Genomic DNA, 25,893 nt, shown 5'->3' with positions numbered 1-25,893 from the left:
ACCATCAAGCTCTGACCATACTCTGTCATCAGCATGGGAGGTGGGAGATACAGCCAGAGAAAGTTCCAGGATGCAGGAGAGCAGAAAAAACAGTTGTCCAGTCCCCTCCCTTAAAATAAGTGCACCTAGGTCTGACACTTGGGTGACAGAGGAAATCACCAAATCTACCTTGAAATGCGTGTCCTTTCCTGCTGCCAAAGAAGGCCCAGTTAACCTCCTGGGGTCTGACTGAACAGATTTGCACACTCTTCTCCCTGAGTAGGGAGAATTCTGGAGTGAAGCCCCTGTCCTTCCTGGACCCTGTAAAACAGGGCTGGCCCTTAGGGAGGTAGATCACTCCAGGATAGTTCTTTTTCTGTCCCTTAGAAGTGAAATTCTGGGTATACAAAAATTCAGACAAGAGACCTAAGGAATCATTCAATGTGGGGGAATCACATATATGTATAGGACCATTAAGAATTTTACAAGATTCTTTCATATACATCATCTCTGATCCTGGCTGTGCTTTAGCATCATCTGGGGAAGTCTCCCCCTGCCAGAGCCCTCTCCAGAACAATTCAGCCTGAATCTCTGAGTTTGGGGCAACTTCTTAAAAGCGTCCCCTTACGCCCACCCCATTATTCTAATGTGCAGACAGGGGTGAGAACCCCCCAAGAAAAATAACTTCCCTCTCTTCACTGGACAGCAACAACCTTAAGGTGTTCCTTATCCTATATAATAGGTGAGTTTCAGCTAAGTTAAGTAACAATTTTATCTCCTTGCAGGTGAAAGGTCCTCAGTGAAAAAAATCCAGGGCTAGCAGTCTGCCTTACAAAAACAAAAAGGAGTCAGTTGCTAGTGGTTTCATTTAAATAAGGAATTCTTCTAGCCCTTTGAAATATTCCTTTTTAAAACTGATTTAGGGACTTCCCTGGTGGCCCAGTGGGTAAGACTCCGTGCTCCCAATGCAGGGGGCCCGGGTTGGATCCCTGGTCGTGGGAACTAGATCCTGCATGCATGCTGCAACTAAGAGCCTGCATGACGTAACTGGGACCTGGTGAAATAAAAATATTTTTTAAAAAAACATTAATGTATTGATCAGGGAGTTCTGCAGCATTGCTTTCCTTGTCTGGGGTTTCCCATGAACGAGAAGCACCAAGATTCCCTGGTGAGCAAACGTTCCGGAGGGTGCAGTCCAAGGCTGTGACACCTAGGTCTGCAAGGTGGACCCAGCTCGGGGGGCTTTCAGGAAGGAAGGGGACCCCTCGGTGCGTGGCGGGCCGCAGCTGCTGCTGGACCTCTGCCCCTCCGCCAGCAGCATTACTCAGCACATTCTGGGGTCTTCAGGCTGTTCGTGGCGACACCTGCCGGGAGACGCCTGTAAGCTCAAGAGGCTGCCCTGCCGCGGGGCACTAGGGGTTTGCGTTGACGTTCCAGGACTGTGGGGTTGGCCAGCCGGGCGTCCATGACAACCCGCGCCTTGCAAGGATTTCCGCAGTTTGCGGCCAGCCAATGGCAGCGGGCGTGACGGGAGCAGCGTGCGGCATTTGAGATGCCGGAGCTGATTGGACAGGCTCGGCTCCTGTCCCTGCAGCTGCAGTGCGGGTGGGCGGTCCTGGTGTGAGAGGTCTGGAGCGGCTTCTCTAGGAAGAGTGGGCGGGGAGCCGTTCTGGGGACCTTGGAGTGTCGGGGGAAGTGACCGATTGCTCGGTGGACTTGAGGCCAGAGACGAAGTGCTGGTCGCGCGGTTGCCCAAGCAGGTTAACCCAACTGCTCTGGCTTCCGGCCGCGCTTAGCTTTGATGTGAGCTGGGCAGCTTCTGCGGTGGGTCCTCTCAAGGCCATGCACATTGGTCGCTGGTTCTGTGCGACGAGGAGTTTTGTTAGTTTTGCCCTTTTGAATGTGAAAGGTAACGGTTGATGGGCTTCCCTGGTGGCACAGTGGTTAAGAATCCGCCTGCCAATGCAGGGGCCACGGGTTCGAGCGCTGGTCTGGGAAGATCCCACATTGCGGAGCAACTAAGCCCATGCGCCACAACTACTGAGCCTGCGCTCTAGAGCCCATGAGCCGCAACTACTGAGCCCGTTCACCTAGAGCCGATGCTCTGCAACAAGAGAAGCCACTGCAATGCGAAGCTCGCGCTCCACAACGAAGAGGAGCCGCCACTCGCCGCAACTAGAGAAAGCCCACACACAGCAACAAAGACCCAACGCAGCCAAATAAATTTATTAAAAAAAAAAAAAGGTAACGGTTGATGAAGATAAGGGCTAAATAATGCTCATTTTGGCAGCTGGGCAACCAGTGCCACCTAGCAGAAGCTGCCCAGCTAGTCTCTTGCATTTTTTATTCCCATTCCCTGCCTCCCCAAAAATTGTCCTTTGCGTTGAACAACCATGATTTAGGAATGTTGGGAAAGGTGAACAAAATAATATGTAAAACATGAAAATGTGAAAATACAAAATGCAAAAGTGTGGGAGCAATTACCCATCAGTGATCCTCATCCAGAGATAACCAAGTAGACATTTTTGTGTATGACCTTCAAATACAGGCAAGTATTCTTTTACAAAGCGTGTATCATATGTGACCTTGTTTCTTGTCTTTTTTCTCCGCTCAGCATGCATCAGGAGTATTGCCCCACTGTCAGTAAATATTCAGTGTCGTGGTTGTTACTGGTGACCGTATTCCATCATATAATTTACCCTAACTGTTGGCTACAACGATCAGCTAAGCTGTGATGATCACCACTGTGTGGCTGCCTTTGCACACACCCCTTAAAGGGGGGATTGCTAGTGAGAAGGAGAGCACTAGGAGGTTAAGTCCAACTTCCAAGGGGACTGGCCTTTTGGGGGAAAAATTGGCAGTTCCTTAGTGCTGTGAGGCCTTTGATCTCTGGGTTCCAGTCCTGATTTAAGTGTCATTCTTTTTTAATCACTTCTTGTTTGAGACGGGATGACAGATTATTCCTTCACCTACAGGTTGGTTATGAAAACTGAGAAAATGTATATGAAAGCATATTGCAAAACTTTCCAACCCTCCACAAGTAACATCATAGTTACTGTTACAGTTACTGTTTGTTGTGAGTTTGGGGTCAGAGGCTGTTTCCTCATCCCGAGGACTCCAGGTGCCCCAGGCAAAGAACCTGATGCCTCTGGCACAAGGTGTCCGCGCTCACCCTGGCTTGTCTGTTTTCAGGAAGAACGCTGTGGAGCTGGAACTCGCCAAGTGCAAGATGGACATGATGTCTCTGAACAGCCAGCTACTGGATGCCATTCAGCAGAAACTGAACCTCTCGCAGCAGCTTGAGGCTTGGCAGGTAAGGGAGAGTCTCTGAACCCAGGCTGAGTGTAAGAATGAGAGCTTGTTACTGGAGGGTCCCATGCGTGTGGGGTGAGCAGTAATCCCAGTCTTCACCTGATGAAATTCAGGGCTCGCGGTCCCCCAGTCCCTGGGGAAGAATGCCTAAAGGAAGATGCTCTCGAGAGCAAGGAACCCCAGGCTGTGCCGACCTCTAGGCTTGGAACAGGGGCCTCCTTCAGCTAGTTGTCCTGGCTTTGTTTAAATTAGCTAGAAAAAAACGGCCGTTAACGTGGAGGGCCCAGGAAGCCCTATATGACTGACTGAAAATTCACAACTGGATGTTTGTAGTTCAGCCATCCTTGGGTTGCCAGCAGCTGATGCTCTTCCCTTTCTCAAAGGCCAGCTTCCTTTTTTCCAAAGAGCACTGTCCTGGCACAGGTCTGGGGAAAATGAGTGTGTCCGTCTCTAGGGCCACAGTTGTCAGAGTCCACTCAGCCAACGTGGCTGCCCACTGGGCCAGGGCCATACTTGCTTTTTGTTAATGAGGTTAGGGTAGTACAACTTCAGAATGTGGGTGTAACCATTCTTGTTTCTCCCCAAGAAATCCTAACCAGATAGATGAAAAGTCCCCTTGGGCTTTCCCAGGCAAGCCCCACATGGAAGGCAGGTTAGAAGTGACTGTCCCTCCAGGGCCCTGCCGGGCTGGCCGCAGGAGCACTGGCTTCCCCCCTAGAGAGCTGCTCCCTGGCTCCCTGCCTCCTGCCCCAAAGCCAGCTGCTGTTTCCTGGCTCACCGCCCCTGTTCTTCTCTCTTTTCTCTCGGCTACAGTTTGCTTCCTCAGGGCTTTTTACTATCTGGCTCCTTTGGTTTCTGATCTAGTGGCCTTTCTCAGTTCCCGTATCAACAGCTTTAGTTGTACACCCCTCCTGCCTTTGAGGTGAGATTGAGCCCTCATCCCCCCACCCTCTTCCCTGCCACCATCGCAGTCCCGCCCCTGCCGCCTCCCTTGTGGTCCACCGTGTTGTGTGTCAGTGCCGGCGTCATCTCCGTACAGCGTGCCATGCCATCGATCGAGCCCTGGCCTCCCTCCTCCTTCCACTGTCACATCCGGTGAGCGCGGCAGCAGGTGGCCCAGTACTGACAGGCTGACCCGTCTGGCCCTGGTTTCTTGGTTCCACCTCCTCATAAATGGGTTGTTTTATAGAAGTAACGGCCAGCATGGAATTATGAGCAGCTCATGCATGTGTGTGTACGAAGTTTTGAACTGATATATTTCATGGAATTATCTTGATAAATCTTAAAAGTATAAAAAAATGCAGTTTGCAATGTACCAGAGAACACTTAACAACATAGATTTTTATGGAGCACTTCCCAAGTACAGGGCACTGTGCTGAGGATTTGACACGACACGGGGACCTTCAAAGTAGGGACTATATCTCATTTTTGTGAGGAGGAGGAGGAGAGGTGTATAGGAAGTTGAATATGAAGAGGGGAGGAAGGCAGGAGAGCAGGACATGAGCAGGGGGTCCACACCCGCCGCCACCTGGTGACCTGGTCAGGAAAGTCCCTTTGTTTCACACTGAAACTTGCAAAGACATTTGAGTGACTGTTGAGAGCTTAGGTGAGTGTGTAGGAGTGGTGGACAAGCTGGTCAAGCTGGGAGTGGGGCCCAGCCAGCCCACTTCCTGTGCTCACCAAGTGAGCAGCTGCTCTGGGCTGCTGAGGTCATCTTCCCCGACCTCAGGAAACGCCCAGCCCGAAAGCAGGCCTCACAGTCCTGTGCACGAACAGACACGAGCAGCTGATTCACTCCAGCATTTGGCCCAAGGCTCGGTCTTTTCACCAGGACATCCCAGAGCCCATCGGGTTCAGGGTGAAGGAATCAGGCAGATGCTTGTGTTTCCGGCTGATGTTACTAGACAGGGCTGCTTTTGATTCTAAACCAATAGTTTTCATAATGTGTTAGTGGCGGAACGCCTTTATCAAATGGAATCTTGCACAGACTCAGAATCTAGCAAGTAGAATGGAGAGTGGAGCTGCTCCGTCCGTTAGCCACTCCGTGGCGTAAAAGCTGATGTTCCGTAAGGCGAAGTCAGGGAGAAGGGGGAGTTTTCTATGCAACTTTAACACACCGGAGGGGAAAGGTGCTACCCCATTGAAGAAGCCAAGGAAGTGGGCGTAAGTTGGAGCAAGACAAGCCCCGAAGATGGTGATGCCCCCTGGCCTCTGCCAGTGGGGGCCGAGCGCGTGGTTGGTGGTCAGCGAGGACGGCACCAGGGAGCCTGTGACCTCGCACGTGGGCCTGCCAGGGGTGCATGGGCATCAGCAGTTCAGGCTGGTAGTAATTTGAAGGGGATGAAGGGGCAGGAAAAGCCCCCTGTGGCCAGGATGTTAGGCTGGAGAGCTGGCAAGCTGAGGCCACCCCAGGGTTTGGTGGGGGGTGGGTGCCAAGTGAGAGGTGCCCACCCAGACCCAAGGGGACACAGGAAGCAGGACAGAGAGGGCCGGTCACAGGCAAGGCTGAGCGCTGGTGTGGGCTGGCAGGCTGGGTGGAGAGGCAGACGGGCAAGTATCAGCTGCGGCCATCCTCTGGGCCCACAGAGACACACCTGGTCTGCGGGGTCAGCCGAGGGAGTAACATTAGTGAGAAGCCAGCCCAAGCCCTGAGGAGACTGGAGGTGCCGCGTGGCTACTGTTGTGTCCCCGCACTGCATCCACACTTGCTGCTTGCTTGGTCGCATCGGGGCAGCCGTGGCTGCAGCCGCTCACTCATCTCATCCCTCATCCTCATCTCTCGCTTCCTACATTTGCCACCTCCCCGCCCACCCGCAGCGCCGGGTCAGAGCTGCTCAGCCCCCTCCACTCTGCCCTCTGCAGGATGACATGCACAGGGTCATTGACCGACAGCTGATGGACACGCACCTGAAGGAACAGAGCCGGCCTGCTGCTGCCCTCTCCAGGGCCCACGGCTCGGGGCGTGGCGATGAGCCCAGCACCGCTGAAGGCAAACGGCTCTTCTCATTCTTCAGGAAAATTTAAACTGGGAGGAGTCAGGCCAGCAAGGATGGGTGCACTGGAGGTGACTGAAAAGGGGGCATGTGAGCAGTGCACCATGTGTGCACACCAGACCCCACCCCTGGGCCAGGCTCAGCAGCCGCGCTGCCCACCCACACAGGGGCCAAGTCGTCCAGGAGGGCCCACTCGGCCTGTGAAGGCTGCTCTCAACAGAGGGATGGGCAGGAGCCTTGTCCCCACTGCCTGGCCACACCCAGCCTGGGCTTCCCTGGGATCCGCTGCTGTTGAGCAGGGCTCGGACTGCCTCCAGAGTGGCCCCTTGGTTGGGCTCTGCTGCTCAGACCTGATGGATCACAACCCACCCCGCCTACCCCTCAATGACTCCCGTGCCCAACCCCAAGCACCGTTGCCCTTCTGCTTTGGAATACGGGGAACGGAAGAAATGGAGGCCCTTTCTGCATGCCTCAGGAGGCCCTGGCTGCCCCCAGCTGGTCTGAGCCATGGGGGCCTAGTCCTGCAGGGCACCAGGCCCCAGCCTGAACCCCACCCTCCAGCAACGCCTGGCCCAGGGAGGAAGCGGCCCCTCACCCGCGTGCATGCACCTCTGCTGGAGCACCTACGGGCCAGGAGCCCCAGCCTGTGGGGCCTGACGGCTAGGGCTACGCTCGCACTCGGCCACAGCGGGCCCTGCCGGGGCTTGGCTGAGGCCACCCCGAGCCTAAGAGGGAGAAGGGCCTGCCCCAGCCCCTGCCACTGCTGCCCTCCCTCCCCCACCCCCTCCAGTGCAGGCCTTCCTCCTCAACAGGGCCCTCTGGAGGCTTAGCCCTCAGCCCTCTCCCCTTCCTGGTGCCAGGGCTGAGAGGGGTCTGCTCCTCCCACAGGCCCCTGGCACCCCTTACCTATTACAAGTTCTTGGCTCGGCCAAGCAAGTCCAGGCCACAGAATGGCTCCAGAGGGGTCTGTGGTCAGCCATTCCACCTCAAGGGCAGTGTTGGCATCACGGGGTGGACGCCTCCACATGCTGCCCACCAGGCCCACAGAAGGACCAACCCGGCGACCCGACTCCTGATCCTTCCTCAGCGACCACTTCACCTTCTCTGCTGAGGCCCTGACTCAGAGGCACCCGGACTGAGCCAGCCCGCAAGCCGCTTTACAAAGGCTCGTCTCCCTCCCTCACAAGGGAAAAGCACAGCAGGGATGAGTGGAAAGAATGTACCTATAGATATGTACATACCACAGTGCTGTAATTTTGTATGTAGCAATCATGTAAATACATGTATGGATTTTATAATATACATATTATATATGAATCTATAAAGGCATATTTTTAGAAAAACAGCACACCACTGCTTCTTTTGAAAATAGTCTCAAGAATAAAATGAATTTCTACAGAGCTTCTTGCCTCAGTCACTGGGTACCTAGAGGGGGTGTTTGGGCAGAATGCAGCTTTACGTTTTCGAACCGCTGGCTGGCTGGCTGTGAAAAGGCAGTGATAGTGAGTCACCCATGCACCTGGGAGGTCACCTCATGCGTTGGTGCAAAATCAGTGGATTCAGCCAGGAAAAGGCACCTCCCCTGGAGAGTGGAGGCAGCCCATCAGTGACAGTTGTTTTGTGAGCAGTGACCCAAGGCACCATGTCTACGCCCACCCTGGCCCCGGGCTCCCTGCCAGCGCCGCAGCTGCCCAGCTACAGGCAGGCCCTGCCAGCACCGCTTACCAAGCCGTGAGCAGATCCAACAGCTTGGCAGAAACTCTGAGGCAGAAAGAAATCACTGTAGGCAAAGCTTCCGCTGCATCCTTCTGGGCACACGGAGAATAAACATGGCATTTCCCCTGGCATCTTACCACATGTGCTCCCAGCCAGAGGGGAAGCTCAACCTGGACCCACCTTTCATGGAGAAAACAAACTTGGCTTCTGAAAGCATCCCTGAGCCTTGATGGGCACCTGTGCAGGACTCAGACCAGAACAAACAAGAGCTGGACACAATGGGTGGGAAGCAGCCAGGCCCACCCAGAGCACAGCTGGAGGAGAGGAAACAGACCCTGGAAGAAAATCTGGCAGCTTGAACCTTTATTTTTAGTATTTTTTTAAAAAGCATAATTAGAAACTTTCAATACAGAAATAATCCTAGCAAACCATTTAAAAGTTTTGTTGTTCAACAGGAATTTCACATCAGGTCCACCAGGATGCCGGTCCAGCCCTGAATCCCCCCTCCCCCACCCCCCATTCATGTGTGTGACACTCAGCGGGACAGGCACACTGTCATCACCAAATCACCCCACCACCTGGGTCTGGATGTCCAGTTGCCAGAAGCCACGGTGGCTTCTAGCCTGGGCTGGAAACTTCCAGGACCCCCTCCTCTTGCCGCTTGAATTTGCAAGCACTGCCACACCAGTGTCACCTCAGAGCCGAGCTGTGGCCCACCCAGGAGGCCTGAGCTCTCCACACCCTCCACGGGACCTGTGGTCACCAGGACGGTCCTGAGGATGGAGACCATGCTGTGGCTCTCAGCACCCCAACCAGACAGGGCTACCTGCTGTCACCCCCACAGCACCGCCTTCCCAGGCCCAGCGCTCCCACCTCATCCTGTGGCTCCAAAGTGAAGGCCTGTCACACAGAACTACGGGCTTTTGGCAGTTTGGGGAAGTGGAGAGACAGGACACAAGAAACCCCCAGTTTTTTACTGATTGAAAACCCATCAACAGTGACATGGAAAATGTGCAGTGAGATCTGTGATGTGATTGTCCAATCAGGGCTTGGCCTGGAAATCACCTAGGAAAGGAAATCTCGTAAAACACATCATGGTGTTGAAATAAATTATTCCCAGGTTACGTGATCCTTTTAGAGGAAAGGTGAATGAAGCGTCTCGAGGGGGTGGCGGTGACAGTCATCAAGTGCAGACAACCCTGGTTTCTCCTCCAGGGCACCACGGTGGGTCAGAGCTGGCTCCCAGCCCCAGCGGCCATTCCTTCCCATTCACTAAGAAATCCTCATGCTACCTTTGTACTAAAACAGTCCTGTCAGTGATCCAAGGCTGCCTGCGTGCAGCTCAGAGACATTGTCCCCACAGCCCAGCGGCCCCTGGCACCCACTCCCCACACTCAAAGGTGCCTGGGGCTGCATCGGAGACCCACGACTCAGCGGGAGGCCCTGGGCCGACAGAGACCGGGGTGGAAGGCCCCTCCTTTCCCACCAGCAAACCACCGGGAAGGCAGAGCCGCTCGGCCAAGAGCCCGGCTCCATGATGACAGGAAGCCATTCAGTTTTTCTAAAAACACTGGACCCAAAGTTGGGCGGCCACAACTTTTGATGCTGTGCCAACCAAACCTCAGTAAGAGAAAAAGAGTATGAGGAACTTAATTCATTTGATTTGGCTTCATTTTTCTTTATCTGTTAAAATGATGCTCCTTAGTCCCCCTGCAAGCCCATCCCTGCACAAACACACCCCTACCTTTCTGTTGGAACCAAAACAGGTTGGTATATAAATTAGAAGCCACGGCTCCCTTGGGTTTGTAGCTCAGAGGCATCTGGAAGGCAGGACAAGAAATCCGTTGGCCAAAGGGCAGGAGTGACTCCTTCTGTGGAAATGAAGGGCCAGGCCTCTGATGGGAACCCCAGGCCCACTTCAAGGCCAGGTTTCCTCAGCTGCCAGAATGGTTACAGGATGGGATGGAGAGGGGAGGGAGCTGGGCCGGCAGAGGCCCTGAACAGGGGTGAGCCCCTACATGCCAGGGACAGACACCGACAGCCTGCAGGAGAGAACGAGTCACGTGGAGCCCACTTCACCAGCCCAGGTTGGCAAAAGGTATGTCTAGCATGTAATCCTGTCCCCTCAGGAAGCTGCTGGCAGTAAGTTGGGGTTGGGTGGGGAGGGGGTGTCGCAGCAGGCTGGCATTAGGGAGGCAAGAGCCAGAGCAGGACAAGGGTGATGCGCTGGTTAAAGCAATATACATTATGTACAAACTCCGGTTAATCAGTCCGCTTGGCTGGCAGCGTCCTCGCCGGGCCCAGGCGCCTTGGCCGGGGGGCAGGGGCGCCAGAAGGGAAGGGCAGGCTGTCCAACACCTTCTTGGCACTCGATGGGGGAGGGGAGGAAGTGCCGATGGCGCCTCCCGGTACAAAAACGTGGAGAGAATTCTTTAAATAACGGCACGAAACAGTGTCCCCCAGGAGAGGAGCCCCCTGGCCTGGGGCAGGGGGAGTGGCCGCAGTGCAGTCTCTGCAGTGGGCTGGGGGCATTAGCAGCAGCGTTTCTTTCGTTTACTGTTCTTCGTGAGCTTCACCACATCGTTCTGTTGTTGCTGTTGCTGTTTCGCTAAGTTGTCTTTCTTTGCTCGGAGGACCAGCTCTGTGATGCAGTTGAACATCTGTGAGGGTGAAGGAGGCAGGGCAGGCCTCAGACCAGCGTGGAGGCCCCATCACAGCGTGGCCAACTCCCTGCCTCCCCAGGCCCAGCTTTCTAGTTCTACAGGTGAGTTTTTTTTGTATGTGTGTCTTCAAACCCTATCTAGAAGGAGGTGGTGAATTATAAAGGTCAAAGAGGAACAACATCAAAGACCTTTGAGCTACGTCTCAGGGAAGGGGTTTTCCAGTCTTTCTCTTAAAGGAGAAAGAACTCCTTTCCTTCAGTTGGACTCCAGACAACACAGATAAAGGTGCCCCTGCGACGGACCAGAAGCACCCAGAGCCTGCCCGCTCCACGCTACCTCCCTGCACACCCTGCCTAGAACCTTCCCCGGACCACCCCACAGCTCTCCTCCACTTCTGGGAAAGGTAACAAGTACGTGACATAGTTTGCTTCACTCATTCCCCCAACCCGGGAGGCAGAGGCTCTCACCCCACCCTAATCTACACAAGCAACAGTGGAGCGTGGAGAGGACTCAGGGCCCCGCCACAGGCCCCTAAGTGGAAAAGCCCACACTGTGACCCTAGCCTGACGCAGGCGCCCGGGGTCCCTGCAATCAGGCAGCCCGAGCCCAGGATGCAGTGGGATCTGGCGCCCCTGGGCTCCACACCCCACAGGCAGGACCCTCCTGAAGCCATGAGGGCAGCCAGCCTGGGCTTGTGGCAAAAGGTCCTGCTTTTCTCCAAAGACTCACAAGCGCTTTCCAGCAGCTGCAGCATTAAGTGACAGGAGGCTGCCCCGGTCTAGAGGCCCAGCCAGTCTGAGGGGATGTGCCTCCCCAGATGCCTTTGGGGGCTCGCCCAGACACCCACCCAAGCAAGCTCTGGAGGCCACAGGAAAGCTAGCTGGTCTCTACAGGAGGCCAAGGCCCCAAGGAAAGCCAGAGAGCAGGAAGAGGTGACAGTGGGGAGGGACGGGGAGGCAAAGGACTGAGTGGACACTGTGCACGGCTGTGGTGTGGAGCACGTCATAGTTTGACTCAGCTTCTCACGAGCTGGAACCTGTTTCCCATTTGAAACATGGGACTAATTTACCTCAGAGGACTGGTGAGATATGAGGTGGCACCTGTAAAGAGCCTAGCACAAGGCCTGGCACACACAGGAGGCACTCATTCAACGGCCGTTACTGTGATGTTTTCTGTCGGCCACCTGGATGCCCCGGGCAGGCCAGGGTGGGGCAAGGAGGCCATGGTGGTGGAGCAGAGCTGGGCCGTGCTCACCCCCTGCCCCTCCGGCGCAGGCCTCACCTCTTCCACGTTGACATTCTCCTTGGCGCTGGTCTCAAACAACTGGATCCCCATCTGCCCGGCGAATTTGTAGGCGTCTTCTGTCTCCACCACCTTCCGCTCAGGGTCGTCATTCTTATTCCCCACTTCAAGGCAAAGCAGGGTCAGCCCAGCCCCGTGGGAACGCCCTGCCACCCTCCATCCCACTGTCTACCCTGCTGGGTCCAGCCTCACCTAGTATCCGGCACACGTCATCACAGTTCTGGTTGATTTCATGAAGCCACCGCTTGACGTTGACAAAGGATTCGGCGCTGGTGACGTCATAGACCACGATGACCCCGTGGGTCCCCCGATAATATCTGTAGGGCCAGGGTCTGCGTCAGAGCTTCAGCCTAAACAAGAGTAGCCCCTTCGCAGGACCCGCCTGCCCGCATCCAGACAGCGGCTGGGAAACGGCGAGGGGGCGAGTGCTTTCCCCCAGCACGCCTGGTGTCTCCTCTCCCTCTGGCCTCGGCTGGACATCCAGAGCCCAGCCAGCAGGTAGGACGCCGGCAGCACTGCTGCTCATGCTGCTCCCCAGGCACGGTAAATGGGGAGCGCTCGGCCCTGCAGTGGCCAACCAAATCGTTCAGAGGCTGCCAACAGCTTGAAACTTCTTTGAAGTTGTTTTATTTTTAAAATTCAGGCGATGTTTGCATTTGACATCATATTACCACTGTCCTCTTTTTAACATTCAAAACTTTTTTCTGTCCTCAAATCTGTCATAGTAAAATGCCATTCCAAGAACACGCACCACTTGTGAAGCCTGCCAAGGTCTGTTCTCACTCCCCTGGGGGCAGGTGGGCACCTCCCCTCCTGCCACTCCAGGCTCATCCAGGCCGGGGGGCAGGTAGGGCATGGAAATGACCTGGGCATCAGGACGCATCCAAAAGCACAGACCCCGGCACCTACGGTCAGCTGGAAGGTCTGCAAGGCAGGAGGATGTGAACATTCCTCTCCAGACGCCACATCCCCCTTCACTCACATGGTTCAGGAGGACAGATGGAGGACATCAACCCTGGAAGGAAGAGGAGGACAGAGCCTCACACTTCTCCAGAGCGCCTTCACTGACCCAGTAGCCAGGTGACACCCCTTACCCTGACACGTCACATCACCCAGCGCTGCAGAGATTCTCACTCACCAGGGGTTTCTGAGAACAACGAGGGTAAGAACCACTGCCTGCAACAGGCCATGCTCACGGGTAGACGGGGACTCCCCCCCGGCCCAGCCCATAGCGCCTCTGCCCTCCTGGGGCTCATCAGGGCCCCAAGCCCGTAGGAAAGCAGCCCCTCCCAGGTGGCGGTTCTGAGGCACCACAGGCTGCACGAGGATGGGGCCGGCCAGGCTGGCAGGTGCAGCTGTGCTCTCACCTGCCTGCCCGTCAGCACTCTGGCCGACCCCTCACAGTCGAGGCCCGATCACAGGACACAGGTCAAACGAGCTCCATCTATGAAAGGCTGTGGGGCCCTGGGAAGGTTACTGCGTGCACCTCATGGCACCTCGGTTTCCTCAACTGTAAAATGGGGGTACTAGGACTCTTGGGGTGGTTGTGAGGACTAAGGAGATAATACATATTTCCACAAGGGCCAGCTCTTTATTATCACTATTACTATTCCTTCAGTGACAATCTGGGCCCCCGACACAGATGGAAGAAAGCCAAGGGACAGCATGGCAGGCAGCAGCAATAGCAGCTTCCCCAGGCCGGCCACCAAGGCAGTGAGAAAAGCCCAGCCTCTCTCACGACCCCGGCTCTCCACCCTCAGACACCCGCTGACATCCCCCAGGAGCTTCATCTGCCCGCAGCTCTGCCTTCCTGGGGACACAGCGCCCTGCCCTGGGGAGCCCGAACAATCAAGCCATCCAGGCCCTGCCCCTCCCTGCCCCCTAGAGCACCAGGTCATCACCTGGGTCCACCTGGTGGACACCCACCTGAGCAGGTGCAGGAGAGCATGCCGGGAACCGGTGAGGACAGATGATTGTCCCCCTCCAACAAAGGACATGCGAGCAGTGGACTGTGTTTCCAGACCCTCCTTTGCTGAAGACAGTTGAAGATGCCAAGAAATACCTACAGCCGCGGCCCCAGCACAAGCCCCCACTGCTCCCCGGGACCCTCCGCCTTCTCCAGGACCCAGGCAAGGGGGTGTCACCCGAGAGAACCAGTCCGGAGCTCAGAGCTCGGGCGAGGAGGGCACCGGTGTGCTGGGCTTCCACCTCCTCCTGCATCAGTCATCACGTCCACGCGCCACAACTTGGCTCTATGCCAGCACAGCGCCGGTGCTTCACACCCACGACCTTACTGATCTTTGCCACACCTGGTACAAGACAGGAGGGTCACCACGTCACCAGTGAGGATGTAAGGCTGAGTGGAGTGAACTGCTGCAAGCCACAGCCTGGGTCTGAGCCCAGGGCCAGGTACGGAAGGGGCTTCCCTGCCTCCGCCTCGCCCTCTGCCCTCAGCACCCCACCCCAGCCCGTGCCCCTAGCCACAGCTCAGGGTCAGTGAACCCCAGCCACCAGGAGGCAAGAAACAGTGAGGGGGACAACAGGGCGTTCTCAGCAGGCTAACAGGATGCAATTTTAGTTTCTCTTTTAATGCCCTGAATCAGAAAAGGCCACGTTATTGCCCCCCGATTGCCCCAATCCTTGGAAGAGAACAAACTCCTGAAACAAACTCCAGACTCCTTCCCTCAGCCCCCAGGCAGGCCGACCGGCGTGCGGCACTCTCCCTTCCCGTGCAAACCCAGATTGCCTGCAGGCAGCGGAGTTCTCCCCCAGAGGATGAGTGAGGCAGTTCACCCTCTTCCCGATGCCCTGGAAGGAGCTGACCTCAGGATGGCCGGCCGGGCAGGGCCGTGCTTCTCTGCTGAAAGGGCTCAGGCTCCCCCGCCCCACTGCCCTGCCTGGAGCATTTCTTGTGGCCACAGGCCCAGTATCCTCAGATGCCCTGAATTCCCTGACTGGTTTTAACCCACAGGAGGCACCAGAGCATCTGCCGTCTGCCTCAGCCCCGGCCCCAGTCCCTTGGCCGTGGAGGGCCAGCAGAGAGCAGAGCTGTGGACCAGTTAAAGGCAAGAGCTTCGGCATCAGCCAGACCTCAGTTCAACTCCTAACCAAGCAAGCTAGGTTACTTCACCCTCTCTGGGCCTCAGTTTTCTTGTCTGTAAACTGGAGATAATCACAGGACTTTTTATCAGGATTAAATGAAATGAAGCAGGTAAGGTCCTTGGCGACAGTCCCAGCCCAGAGTAAGGATATCTGGGGGTCAGTGCCCGTTCCTCCCGACCCCGGCAAGAGGTCTTGGTCTTATTCAGGCCTAGATGCTTGGGCTGCCCAAAGCTCATGATGTCTGTCCTACCCCAAGGACCCCCTGACCCGAGCTGCCCTCCTTAGCTGAGGCCTCATTGGCAGCTGCCAAGACACAAGGGGGCTCAGGCAGCTCATCGGGAAGTCGTTGCAGAGACCTGCCTTGGGCAGCCCCCAGGACTGGGGACCCCCGGGGTCTCAGGGAGTCACAGGTCCTGGCTCGTGTGCTCACCACAGGGCTGGCCCAGTGACAGAAGCCCGCCCCCATTCCAGGCCTGCTCAGGCTCTGGCCCCTTGAAGCCCCTTGACCAGGGCCACCCATCCACCCAGCTGGCACCCCTGGACACCCCGACACTCCCAGCCACCACCGTGGGGGCTCTTCGACCCTCACACTTTCCACCCCTCAGATCCTGAGCCACCTCTTAGATGGGTGGCCAGCCGGGGGTCTGCCCCATTTTCACCCTGCCGGGAGGAGACAGCACTCCCCCGTGCCTTCCCAAGAGCCCCACTCACACAGGCTCTGCTGGGGGAGGCAAAGGAGAGGCCGATGGAAGAAGCGACTACTCCAGGCCAGGCGCTGGCTCCTGCTCTGCACACACCCCAGTGTGGAGCGCAGGCGCTGCCCATCACAGGGAGCAGGACCCCCTCGGAAGCTCCCTCGTTTGTAAAACAGGGATGATGAGAGTACCAGCTGCAGGGAGCTCAATGGCATCATCCATGTTCACACGTGGATGTCCCCAAGCACATTGGACTTGGCATTAAAGCAAATCCCAAAGACAAGCCCCCTGGGAAACTGAAGCATAGAGTTTAGGCAACTTGCCCAAGGTCACACAGCAGAGCAAAAATGTAAATTCCCAAGTGTCTGCCTTCATAGCCCTGCTCTTTCCTGGAACCTGTTCCATTAACCAACAGCCACTCCACAGGACCCCTGCTGTCTGGCGCTCCAGCTAGGTTTTCCTCCTGTTTACAGCTAAGAATTACAAAGGTACTGCAGCAGCAAAGGAGGACAGCCCTCAGCGTGAGCTGGGTTCCCAGTAGACAGCTTTGGGGAGGAGGGGCCACCCAACGGCCTCCTACCTACCAGTGCTCCTTCCAGGCCTCCCAGCAGAGGGAAGCCCCCTCCCGGAAGTCAGGGTGGTGACGGGAGCCTGCACGGCTGACCCCACGACCCCGGCTGTCACAGCTGACACCTAACAAGAGCACTGTCATTGCCTAAGTGTTTCACCACCTGGCAAAGCCAACATCACCACTGCTACCCCATTTTAAAGACAAAGGAACCAAAGGCCAGAGGGTCAGCGGACTGGCGCGCGCTGTCCCACCACGCCCCCTCCTCTTCTTGCAGCCTCAGGAAGAGGAAGGACCCCACTTGACGCCACCCACTGCAGCCGGCAAGGAGCTCACCTCTCAACAGTCGCGGGGGCCCGCCCCAGTGGCATTTCTATCGTGACCCGGCACTAGTGGCTCAACTGTGTCTGAATGTCGGTGGCAAGGGGTCTGAGCAGGAGCGGGGCTGGCCTGACTCACGTGGAGGTGATGGTGCGGAAGCGCTCCTGCCCGGCCGTGTCCCAGATCTGCAGCTTCACTTTCTCCCCGTTGATCTCCACAGTCCGAATCTTAAAATCCACTCCGATCGTGGTGATGTAACTGCCTGCACACACACAGATGTTAGCAGGGCCCACAGGCCGCCCTGGTCAGACCACGCCCTAAATGGCACAGGTGACCCTGGGCTCCACTGTCCCGCCCCCGCTCACTCCAAGTGCCTGGAGGACACAGCCCTGAACAAAAAAGACAAAGTCCGAGCCCCAAGGTGAGGGCAACAGACAGGATACAATGAAACAGTGATAAAGAAGACAATTTCAAGAGCAATGAGTGCCACAGAGAAAATAAAACAGGGGACGTGACTGGGGGGAGGGGACATGCCCCTCTACTAGAGTGGCCGGGGCATGGACACGTTCACTGTGGCCTGGGAACGGTGGGAGCCTATGATGCATTAACATTTTAAATGACCCACAAAATTAACTTCCTGAAACATAAACAAGTCATATGCACACTACTATATGTAAAATATATATATCTATATACAAATAAAATAGATCACTAATAAGAACCTATTACATATATATAACAGGAAACTACTCTGTAATATTCTGTATGGGAAAAGAATCCAAAAAAGAGTGGATATATGTATTTGTATAACTGATTCACTTTGCTGTACAGCAGAAAGTAACACAACAGTGTAAATCAGCTATACTCCAATAAAAACTAAAAAAATAAAACTAAGTCCCGCCCTGCAATTTGAAAAACACTGCTCCAGGCAGAGGAGATGGCAGCAAACGTAGCAGTGGTGGGGGGGGGGTGGGGGGGGGTGGGGGGGTAGTGGCCTGAGGTCAAGCACACGGAGGGAGGCAGGTTCGGGGTGGAGGTGAGCAAGGCCAGATCTTGGCCTTTGTGCCATTTTCAAGAGCTTGGACTTTCTCTTTTGTGTGTGACAGGGAGGCATTGAAGGGTTTAATCCAAGCATGAGAGCTGCATTGTAAATAGCTCTCTTGGGGCATCTGTGTGAAAGATGGAGTTAAAGAGAATTTTTGGCAACAGAATAGTCCTGTCCAGGCTTACAAAGGCCCGAATGCTAGAAGAGCCCATGTTCTCACTCCATTTGGAGCTGACAGTGTGACCCGGTGCCGCAGACAAGACACACACACAACTGACTCTATCAAGTGTGTAGAGTGGATAGGAAAGGTCAAAGTTCAAAGTGGGGTGGAGATCAAGGAAGGCTCTCGGGCGCAAGTCACATTTAGACCTGGCTTGAAAGAATAGGTATGATTTCAAAGGCTGAGATTAGCTGGGGGAAAGACATCCCACCCAGAAGAAAAGAACTGAGGCAGCACAGAGGACAAGGTGGCATCTGGCTCTCTGCGGGGACTGGATTACACCAAGGAGAGCAGCCCAGCACCTAGTGCTGTGGGCACTTGATACACAGCTGATGGCTGAATAAGTGAGCGAGCTAGTGAAAACACAAAAAAGCATGAACAGACAACATGAGGTAGGAAGCTGGAAAGGTGAACTGAAGATGATAGATTTTGAAGGCCAGTGGTTTTCAACAGAGGATTGTTGAGTCACCCCCCAGAAGACACTTGGAAATGTCTGGAGACATTTTCGGCTGTCACAACTGGGAGGGGGAAGGGTGCTGGCATCTAGTGGGTGGAGCCCAGGGATGCTGCTCAGTATCCTTCAATGCACAGGACAGTCGCCACAGCAAAGAACTACAGGGCCCAGAGCATCAGTGGTGCTACAGTGGAGAAACCTTGCTGTGAACTCTGCTCACTTGAGAGGACCGCTGAGGTTTTTAAACAGAGGAAACCCTGCCAGAGACATGCATTAGCAAGATAAACTCAGCAGTCTGGTACGGGACGGGCAGGAGCTGCTGTAATGCTTCGGGCTAGAATCAACAGCAGTCTGAACTGGTAGTAGAAATGGAAAGGAGGAGAGAGGTTGCAAAAGAGAACCCTCCAAGAGTTGAGAGCTGACAGGAGGGGGAGTCAGAGGGACATAAGGAGGAAGAGGAATGTTTTCCAGCGCAGTGAGAAGTGCCCACTAGTCACCATTCTCGAATAGGAGACAACGACAAACCCCTGGTGTTTACTGAGAGATTACTTAGTCCTGGGGAATCCTCGCAGTAACCCTACGTGGGAGGGATGGGGATCGGTCCCACTTTTAAAGATAAGCTGAGACTCAGTCACACTCATGGTCACATAGAGAAGACAACTCTTTCCAATGTCATGCCACCAGGGGTGTGCAGGGCCACTGTCAGGAGAAACCCACCTCTCCCTTCCTCAAGAGAGAGGCATCCACCATGTAATCACTTCCTAAGTGAAGCTCGCCCCTCAACTGCATCACGGGAATTCCCAGAGGTAGTCACACATCAGTCCTCGATCAGAGAGGCCAAGACAGCCCAAAGCCTCTGCACTGAACCTGATGTGCTCGACCAATGAAAATGTGCCCCACTTCACCAGTGATCAGGGAAACACAAGACTGAATGAGCAGCACTTCTTGCCTATCAGCTGAGCAAAAATGAACACCACTAAGACCTAGTACCTACCAGCATTGACAAGGGGCTCTTTAGACCCCTTCAACTTAGTACAGCTTCTGTGAAAGGCGAACTGGCAGTACCTGTGAAAACTTTAAAAGCACATACCCCCTGACCTAGTAACTCCACTTTTATGCAAGAATAAACACACAGTGTGTCCCAAGAAATACAGCACCACTTAAAATAGAGGCAACTAGAAAGCATGCACGCATCAAGAACACTGTTATGAACAATGTGCATCCCTGAACAGCCCAGGAAGCTGCACAGCCATTCAAAAGTACCACAGGTCTGCATGTAGACGTGCAAGGATGATCCTTGATATGCCGAGGGGAAGGCAAGTGACCGGCCCACAGCGTGTGGAGTCGAGTGAGAGACACATCACACTGAACAGAGGCTACCAGGGTACCCAGGATGGGGGTGGGGCAGGGGGTGGGGAGCAGTGCTCCTTTTTCACTGTATTGAGCCTTCCTGTTTGACACTTTATACAGGCATGTCCTAACTTGTCTTTTTCTTTCTTTTTTAAATGTTAGGACACAAAAAAGACCCTGAGTAGAAAAAGGATGGGCCTGCAGGAGGATTTTTTTGAACAAGATAGATGAAGACCGACCACAGAGACTTCTAACCTACGCCCCCTCCTCCTCCTCCCCTGTCTGGCAATCAGAATGAGGACTTTTCTGACGTTAGGCAGAGGCTAGGGTGTTCTGGCGCCAGGGGAAGGGATGTTAAAACCAAAACACCCGGCAGCATCCCAGCGGCACACTCACCTGAGAAAGTGTTGTCTGCAAAACGTAACAGTAAACTGCTCTTGCCGACACCTGCAGGGGAGAAAGCAGGAAATGAGAGGAGGCCCGGGTCCCCACTCCAACCCCTACCCCTCTTCAGGGAGATGGTCCCGAGTCCTAACTCTTCAGAGGCAGAGCAGCACCCATCTTCCTCCCCAACCAGCCTGCACCAGAACACCTCTCCCCTTGGATCTCTGACCTCTTCCTCCATCTCAGTGTAAGACACGAGCTGGGCCCGTGTGAGGGCCAGGCCCAGCAACCCCAAGGAAGAGACCCAACGACGGACACGAAGCAGGGGAAGGCCGACCAAGGGATACTGGCCCCAAGGTGTGTCTAGAATGCAGTCCCTGGAAAATGCACATCACATGTGGAGCTTCGGTTTGGTGAGAGACAAGGGGCTGCATGGCTGCAAAGCACCCTGGAGATCCTCAGGGCTATTCTGCACATGAAGAAAGTGAGGCGCAGACAACTTGAACCGACTGTCGGCCACCTTCACCCCGGCTGATGCCACGGGTGGCTACATGGGTGGCGAGGGGGGCGCCCGCCTGACACCCCTCAGCTCAGGGGTGCTCAGGGTGCTCAGACCATTTCACTTCCCACAGTCTCTCCTGTTCCAAGAACAGGCAGAACCGTCATAGGGGTGGCTTCCCTTTACTTCAACACACGGCAGCTTTAGCCTCCAGGTGCACCTGTCCTGTGCCCTGTGTCCTCCTGTCTCCGCCCTTGCCCTCCCCCCAAGCCAGCTGGGTCAACCGAGCACAGAAGGAAACCACTAGCACACGCAGGGCACTGCGTGTGGCCGGCACTCGGATGTTCCTGCAAGTCCAGCTGCATCTATTAAGATGAGGTATCAGAGGCTCCAAGAAGCTACACGGCTGGTCTAGGGGCCTCGGCAGGGGCATGGAGCTGGATCTGAATCCAGGGCTGTCCACCCTGGAGCTCCACGGCTCTTGCCAATACATGCTGCTTGGGAGGTCTTCTTGCATCTGCTTCTGGAAGTGGAACAAAAAAACCCAAAGTGGCTCCTGTGTCCCATGCCTGTCAGAGTCTTAGCAGCAGTGCTATCAAAGCTAGACAAGAGAACGTCTTAACCCAGGGTCTCAGACCCCACGCCTACGCCCCCAGCTAAGAGCGAACTTTGAGTGTGTGTGCCTGGCTGTGGGGAGGAACCCGTGCGCTCACCAGATACTCAGAGGGAGCTGCCGCTGCCCCATTCCCAGCTGACCCAGGCGTCCTCTCTGGGCAGTCCTCTCTGACGATCTCCTCTGGGGACCTCTCCAAGTGGGTGAGTCGCCCAGCGATGCCCAGAAGAACTTGTCTCATGGAGTGAACCGGGGTCTGACCATCCTGAAGACAGGCTGGGCGCAGCTCTGAGCAGACAGGTGCCGCAGCCCCGGTCCCCGCCGCTCAGCCGCAGCCTGCCGCGCTGGGGCCACTTCCTCTGCGAGGCTTCCTGCCCAGCCTGAGGAGAGCCCCAGTCCTGGGCTAGTCCCTCACGGCGCTCTGACCAGCGCCAACACCCCATCGGCCCTGCCGGCTCCTTGCTTCCTCCTGGAGCCTCCTGGCCCGCTTACTCAGCAAAAACCTTGTGTCTGGGCCACCGGGCCATGAGTTCCTCTAGGAAGGAGGTCTCGCTCCACTTGCCCTGCATGTTCACGGGGCTGGAAGCTGGGCCCAGCACTCAGTAGGGGCCAACAAAACACTGTTTAGTGAATTTATGACTAAGCCAATGCCAATCACAGACAGCCATGCTACCCAACGCTACAGCTGCAGCAGTAAAAGGAGCCCAAGCAGCAGAGGTGGTCAAACTTTCGGGGGGCGGCAGCATCCTTTTTTTAAGTTAAATGGTATCTGACTCACATACGTCTAAGGGCGGGGGGTGCTCTCTGCGTGAAGCAGGGAAGCAGCAGCGTCCCCCCAGCTTGGCCTCTCCGGGTGCTCTTCATTCACCCCAAGTTCATCTGCAGAGCCGCTCAAAACCACTACAGTCACCACGTCAATGGCTTCTTCAGGCCAGCACCCACCTCTGGCCTTGCTCTCCCCCCTGAAAGGAAGGGAAACCCATGCAGAGAAACACCGTTTCCTAAATACCCCTGAAGAAGCCACCTTAGGAACACATGCTGCTACCATCCACCCTGCAGCACCCGCCCAGGGGAGGAAGTGACGGGTACCAATCTGCCTTCACCACAGCCGAAGTCAGCAGCTTTCCAAGGGCCATATCCAGCACGCACCCCGACAGGCCAGCCCCATCACCCTCAACCCTGCAGAGAGCACAGGCCCTGGCCCTTGATGCCTCTTGGTAGCCCGGAGACAGATTCTCTCTGCAAAAACCTTACCCCCCACTCTCAGTCACCACTGCTCTCCCTGCATCAAACTCCTTCTTGCCCCTGCCTTCTGCCTCTTGCCCTACACAGATGCTCTGGTCCTCAAAATGCCTCCATAGAAGCCCCCACCCTTGGCCGTGCTCCTCCCTTGCTCTCTAGTTCCCTCATCCCTCTTTGCTTCGGTTCTAGACTGTTGGAAACCCTTAGACCTTTGAGTAACGTGTTCTCAGGTTTAATCCTGGCTCAGGAACTAATTCCCTGTATAGGATCAGACAGGTCACACACACACCGCACCCCCGAGCCTCAGTTCACTCATCTGTGAGGTCGAAAGCTTCAATTAGACCTTCAACAGCCACTGCGGCCTCCAGGTTCTAAGGATGAGTCTGGCTGGCCCCATGGATCGGACGAAATGCTGTTACAAATCAGAGCCAATGTCAGAAGAGCATAAGAGAGAGTATACAATCTTAGGCACAAACAAGAGCTGCAAAAGCTGAGGGGTTGTATTCCAGAAGCGTGTACAATGTGGCAGAGTGGGAAGAAGAGCTCTAGATTTATACAGAAAGAAACTTACACTCATTGAGGGCCTACTGTGTGCCAGGCCCCACACCAGCTGCTCACAAAGCGTCATGTGCATTAACTCCTGGCTTTGCCTCTGAAGAGCTGTGTGACTTGGGGCAAGACAGTCAGCTACCCTGAGCCTTAGTTTCCTTATTTGACAAACCACACAGGCAACGTGTAAGGATCAAATGAGAGAGTGTCTATGAAATCGTTTGAAAAACCTTAAGGAAGCATCACATAAGGAGCCAGGTTCAGGGGAGGGCGTGATGTTAGTCTCCTTGCTCAGTTGCCAAAGCTTAGTTTGAACTTCCATGGCTACCATCTCCCAGCCTCATAAGCATTGGGCTTTGAGTATCAGCTCACTGTCAGGAGAAATTAAACTGTAAAACATCCATCTCCTCTACACAACGTAGTCCTACACGCTCGGACTGAACAAGGAACCAGGTCACATAAATCTTGACCCAGCGAGTCTTCTCCCACACCTAACTTCTGAGTGAAAAATCAATACACCATGCAAAATGTACAGTGAGAAAGGGGCCAAAACCATCCCCTGGGTTTCACCAGGGAGAAAAGCCAATAGGGTGCATCTTCTGGCTAAGCTTATGCTTTTCATTTTTATATATCAATACACAGGCCCCAGATGTCTTGCAGAGGGATAGGGACCTTGACCATGGTAGCCTGACTCTAACTCCAAAAGGAGAGAAATCACCCTGGTGCCAGCCCCTCAGAACCAAGGTGAGGGCTGAAATCAAAACCTGAAAGGCATAAGCCTCAGGACCCCGTGAAATGCCCGAGGCCATCTCCAAGAGCGAGGCTACATAGCTTGTCTGGTTTTCTTTCATTCAAACCACAAGGAATCCATCCTCCACCTTTCTAACTCCTCCCCCAGCCACAGCTACTCTTTATCTCCCTAGTTAGCCCCTAACTTTTCTCCCTTCCACCAGCAGCCTCAGAAGCCTCAGCCACCCTTCACCTGATCCAAACCACCAGCCACGTCCCAACCCGGCTCCACGGTGAGACCACGACCCACCCACCTTCCTGGTCCAGCTATGACACCGTCACAGCACTCCCACATCAGGCTCTGACAACCCCTTTGATTTGGTCCCCTCTTTTCTTAACAATCCATGGGTTCCACCACCAACCCGGCCCCTGCCTCCAGTAACATGACACTGCAGCCAACACTCAACTCAGGTCTGGTCTATAAGTCTGGCACATTCCCAAGCCTCCCTCCCCATCATAAAATCCCAGCACCTCAGCTATGCTCCCATAAACCTCCTGGGGCCTGCCTCCCTGACCCCTTGGTCACCCCATAAACCTGCTTACCTGCCACACTCCAAACACTTCTAAAACCCTCCACCCTGGGACTTCCCTGGTGGTCCAGTGGGTAAGACTCCGCGCTCCCAATGCAGGGGGCCAGGGTTCGATCCCTGGTCGGGGAACTAGAGCCCACACACATGCCACAACTAAGAGTTCCCATGCTGCAACTAAGGAGCCCACCTGCCACAACTAAGAATTGGCACAGACTAAATAAGTAAATAAATGTTAAAAAAAAAAAACTTCCACTCTTTCTCAGAAACCAGCCTATCTTAAGACACTTGATATTCATTCATTCATTCAATAAGTATACATTAGGCATCTACTGAGTGTGAGGCACTGCACTAGGCACTGGAGAGGGAGCTAGGAACTCTACAGGAGTGTATAAATGGTCAAAGCACTTTTGTAATGTTGGCCAACCCACCTCCAACACCCGTCTAGCAGCAGACAGTATGTAACAGCAAACACACACTGAGCACTCACTATGTGCCCGGATCTGTTTTGAACACTGTGTGTGCATTATCTCATTGAATACTCAATCAGCCCAGTGAGGTAGATCCTATTACTATTCCATTTTACAGATGAGGAAATGGAACCATACAGAGGTAATAATGCAGCAGGAATGTACCAGGCCCTGCACAAAGTGCTTTACCTGTCTTACCTCATTTAAACCTCACAGGAATCCCATGAGGCATGTTCTGGGAATATGCCCATTTTACAGAGGAAGAAACCGAGGCTTACAAAGGCTACTGATAACACATCAACAGCTAACATCTAACTGGAGCTCACTTTCTGCCAGGTCGAGTACTAAGCACTTTTCCAGCTGTATCTCATCCAATACTCACACCACCCACCGAGGCAAGTCCCCACTTCTCAGATGAGGTAACTGAGGCTCGGAAAGGCGAAACAACTCGCCCAAGGTCAGAGTGAGCAAGCTGGTAGCCCCAGGACTAGAACCCAGGTCTCTCCAACTCCAGAGATCGCGCGACTTGACCAAGGTCATACGTGAGGCAGGGACCGGCGCGGCGAGTGGACCGGGCGCCCAGCCCCAAGCCTCGCGCACCCTGCTCCGCACCCCGGCACCCCAGCCTCACCTCGGCGCGGCCCGGAGCCTCTCCGCGCGCCCCTGGAGCCGCCGGCCGCCCCACCCGCCCCGCGCGGGCCGGCACCTCCCCGACTGCCTGTCCTCCCCGAGGCTCCTGCGGGCCGCGCCCGGCAGGGCCCACGCCGCCTCCGGCCGCTGCGGCCCTTACCGCTGTCGCCGATAATGAGCAGCTTGAAGAGGTGGTCGTAGTCCCGGGCCATGGCGGGCGGGGGAGGCGAGCGCTAGCGGGCGGGGTCGGTGCTGGCCTCGCGATCCGCAGCTCCCTCCGGGGCGCTCCGGCAGCGGCGGATCCACTTCCCGAACAAACAGCCGGAACTGACAGAAACACCTCCCTCCGCTCCCCCTCCTCCTCCTCCTCTTCAGCAGCCGCCGCCGCTGCCACCACCTCCCTCCTTCCCGCCCCGCCCCGCCACTGCGCAGGCGCAGCGCCTGGCACCGCCTCTGCGCAGCCGCGGTCG

At 55.3% G+C, this 25,893-nt stretch overlaps 2 protein-coding genes and 1 pseudogene across 8 annotated transcripts in view; 1 reads left to right on the top strand and 2 right to left on the bottom strand.

Annotated features, from left to right (window-relative positions):
* Positions 1–7,657, top strand: part of LOC132504251 (BICD family-like cargo adapter 1) — a 95,192-nt gene extending 87,535 nt beyond the window's left edge. The window contains exons 8-9 of one of the 3 annotated variants that reach the window (XM_060121448.1): positions 3,172–3,292; positions 6,154–7,657. In XM_060121448.1, coding sequence (XP_059977431.1) covers positions 3,172–3,292; positions 6,154–6,315 — 283 coding nt within the window. In that variant the 3' untranslated portion in view covers positions 6,316–7,657. Of the gene's footprint in view, positions 1–3,171; positions 3,293–4,104; positions 6,089–6,108 lie in introns of those variants that run through there. The other 2 variants (XM_060121447.1, XM_060121449.1) reach the window with 2 other exon arrangements.
* Positions 7,658–8,346: 689 nt separating this feature from the next.
* Positions 8,347–10,527, bottom strand: LOC132532247 (uncharacterized; annotated as a pseudogene).
* On the bottom strand, positions 10,104–25,776 carry RAB35 (RAB35, member RAS oncogene family). 5 transcript variants are annotated; one of them, XM_060170436.1, is made up of 7 exons: positions 25,584–25,724; positions 21,317–22,870; positions 20,117–20,167; positions 16,790–16,909; positions 12,158–12,282; positions 11,945–12,069; positions 10,104–10,660 (listed from the first exon to the last, which is right to left on the bottom strand). In XM_060170436.1, exons 2-7 carry the CDS (start codon positions 21,346–21,348, stop codon positions 10,532–10,534), a joined length of 582 nt encoding a protein of 193 aa, XP_060026419.1. In that variant the 5' UTR covers positions 21,349–22,870; positions 25,584–25,724; the 3' UTR covers positions 10,104–10,531. The 5 variants fall into 5 exon arrangements, with proteins under 5 accessions (XP_060026419.1, XP_060026417.1, XP_060026418.1 ...); XM_060170434.1 differs by having other exon boundaries at positions 21,995–22,870; XM_060170435.1 differs by lacking the exon at positions 21,317–22,870 and having other exon boundaries at positions 16,790–16,913; positions 25,584–25,773.
* Positions 25,777–25,893: the final 117 nt, after the last annotated feature.

Source organism: Lagenorhynchus albirostris, chromosome 14 (assembly GCF_949774975.1).
Source record: "Lagenorhynchus albirostris chromosome 14, mLagAlb1.1, whole genome shotgun sequence".
NCBI lineage: Eukaryota > Metazoa > Chordata > Mammalia > Artiodactyla > Delphinidae > Lagenorhynchus > Lagenorhynchus albirostris.
This window is presented reverse-complemented; position numbering and strand designations above follow the sequence as displayed.

What these genes read in the sequence shown, in the direction of transcription:
- RAB35 (XM_060170433.1), bottom strand. Translation starts at nt 20,345, where the DNA reads ATGGAGGAAGAGGTCAGAGATCCAAGGGGAGAGGTGTTCTGGTGCAGG. An exon ending in TTCCGCACCATCACCTCCAC is followed by an intron (nt 12,283 to 16,789) that starts GTGAGTCAGGCC and finishes CTGGCCCTACAG; the next exon opens with ATATTATCGGGGGACCCACG. An exon ending in AGAATGTCAACGTGGAAGAG is followed by an intron (nt 10,661 to 11,944) that starts GTGAGGCCTGCG and finishes TCACCCTCACAG; the next exon opens with ATGTTCAACTGCATCACAGA.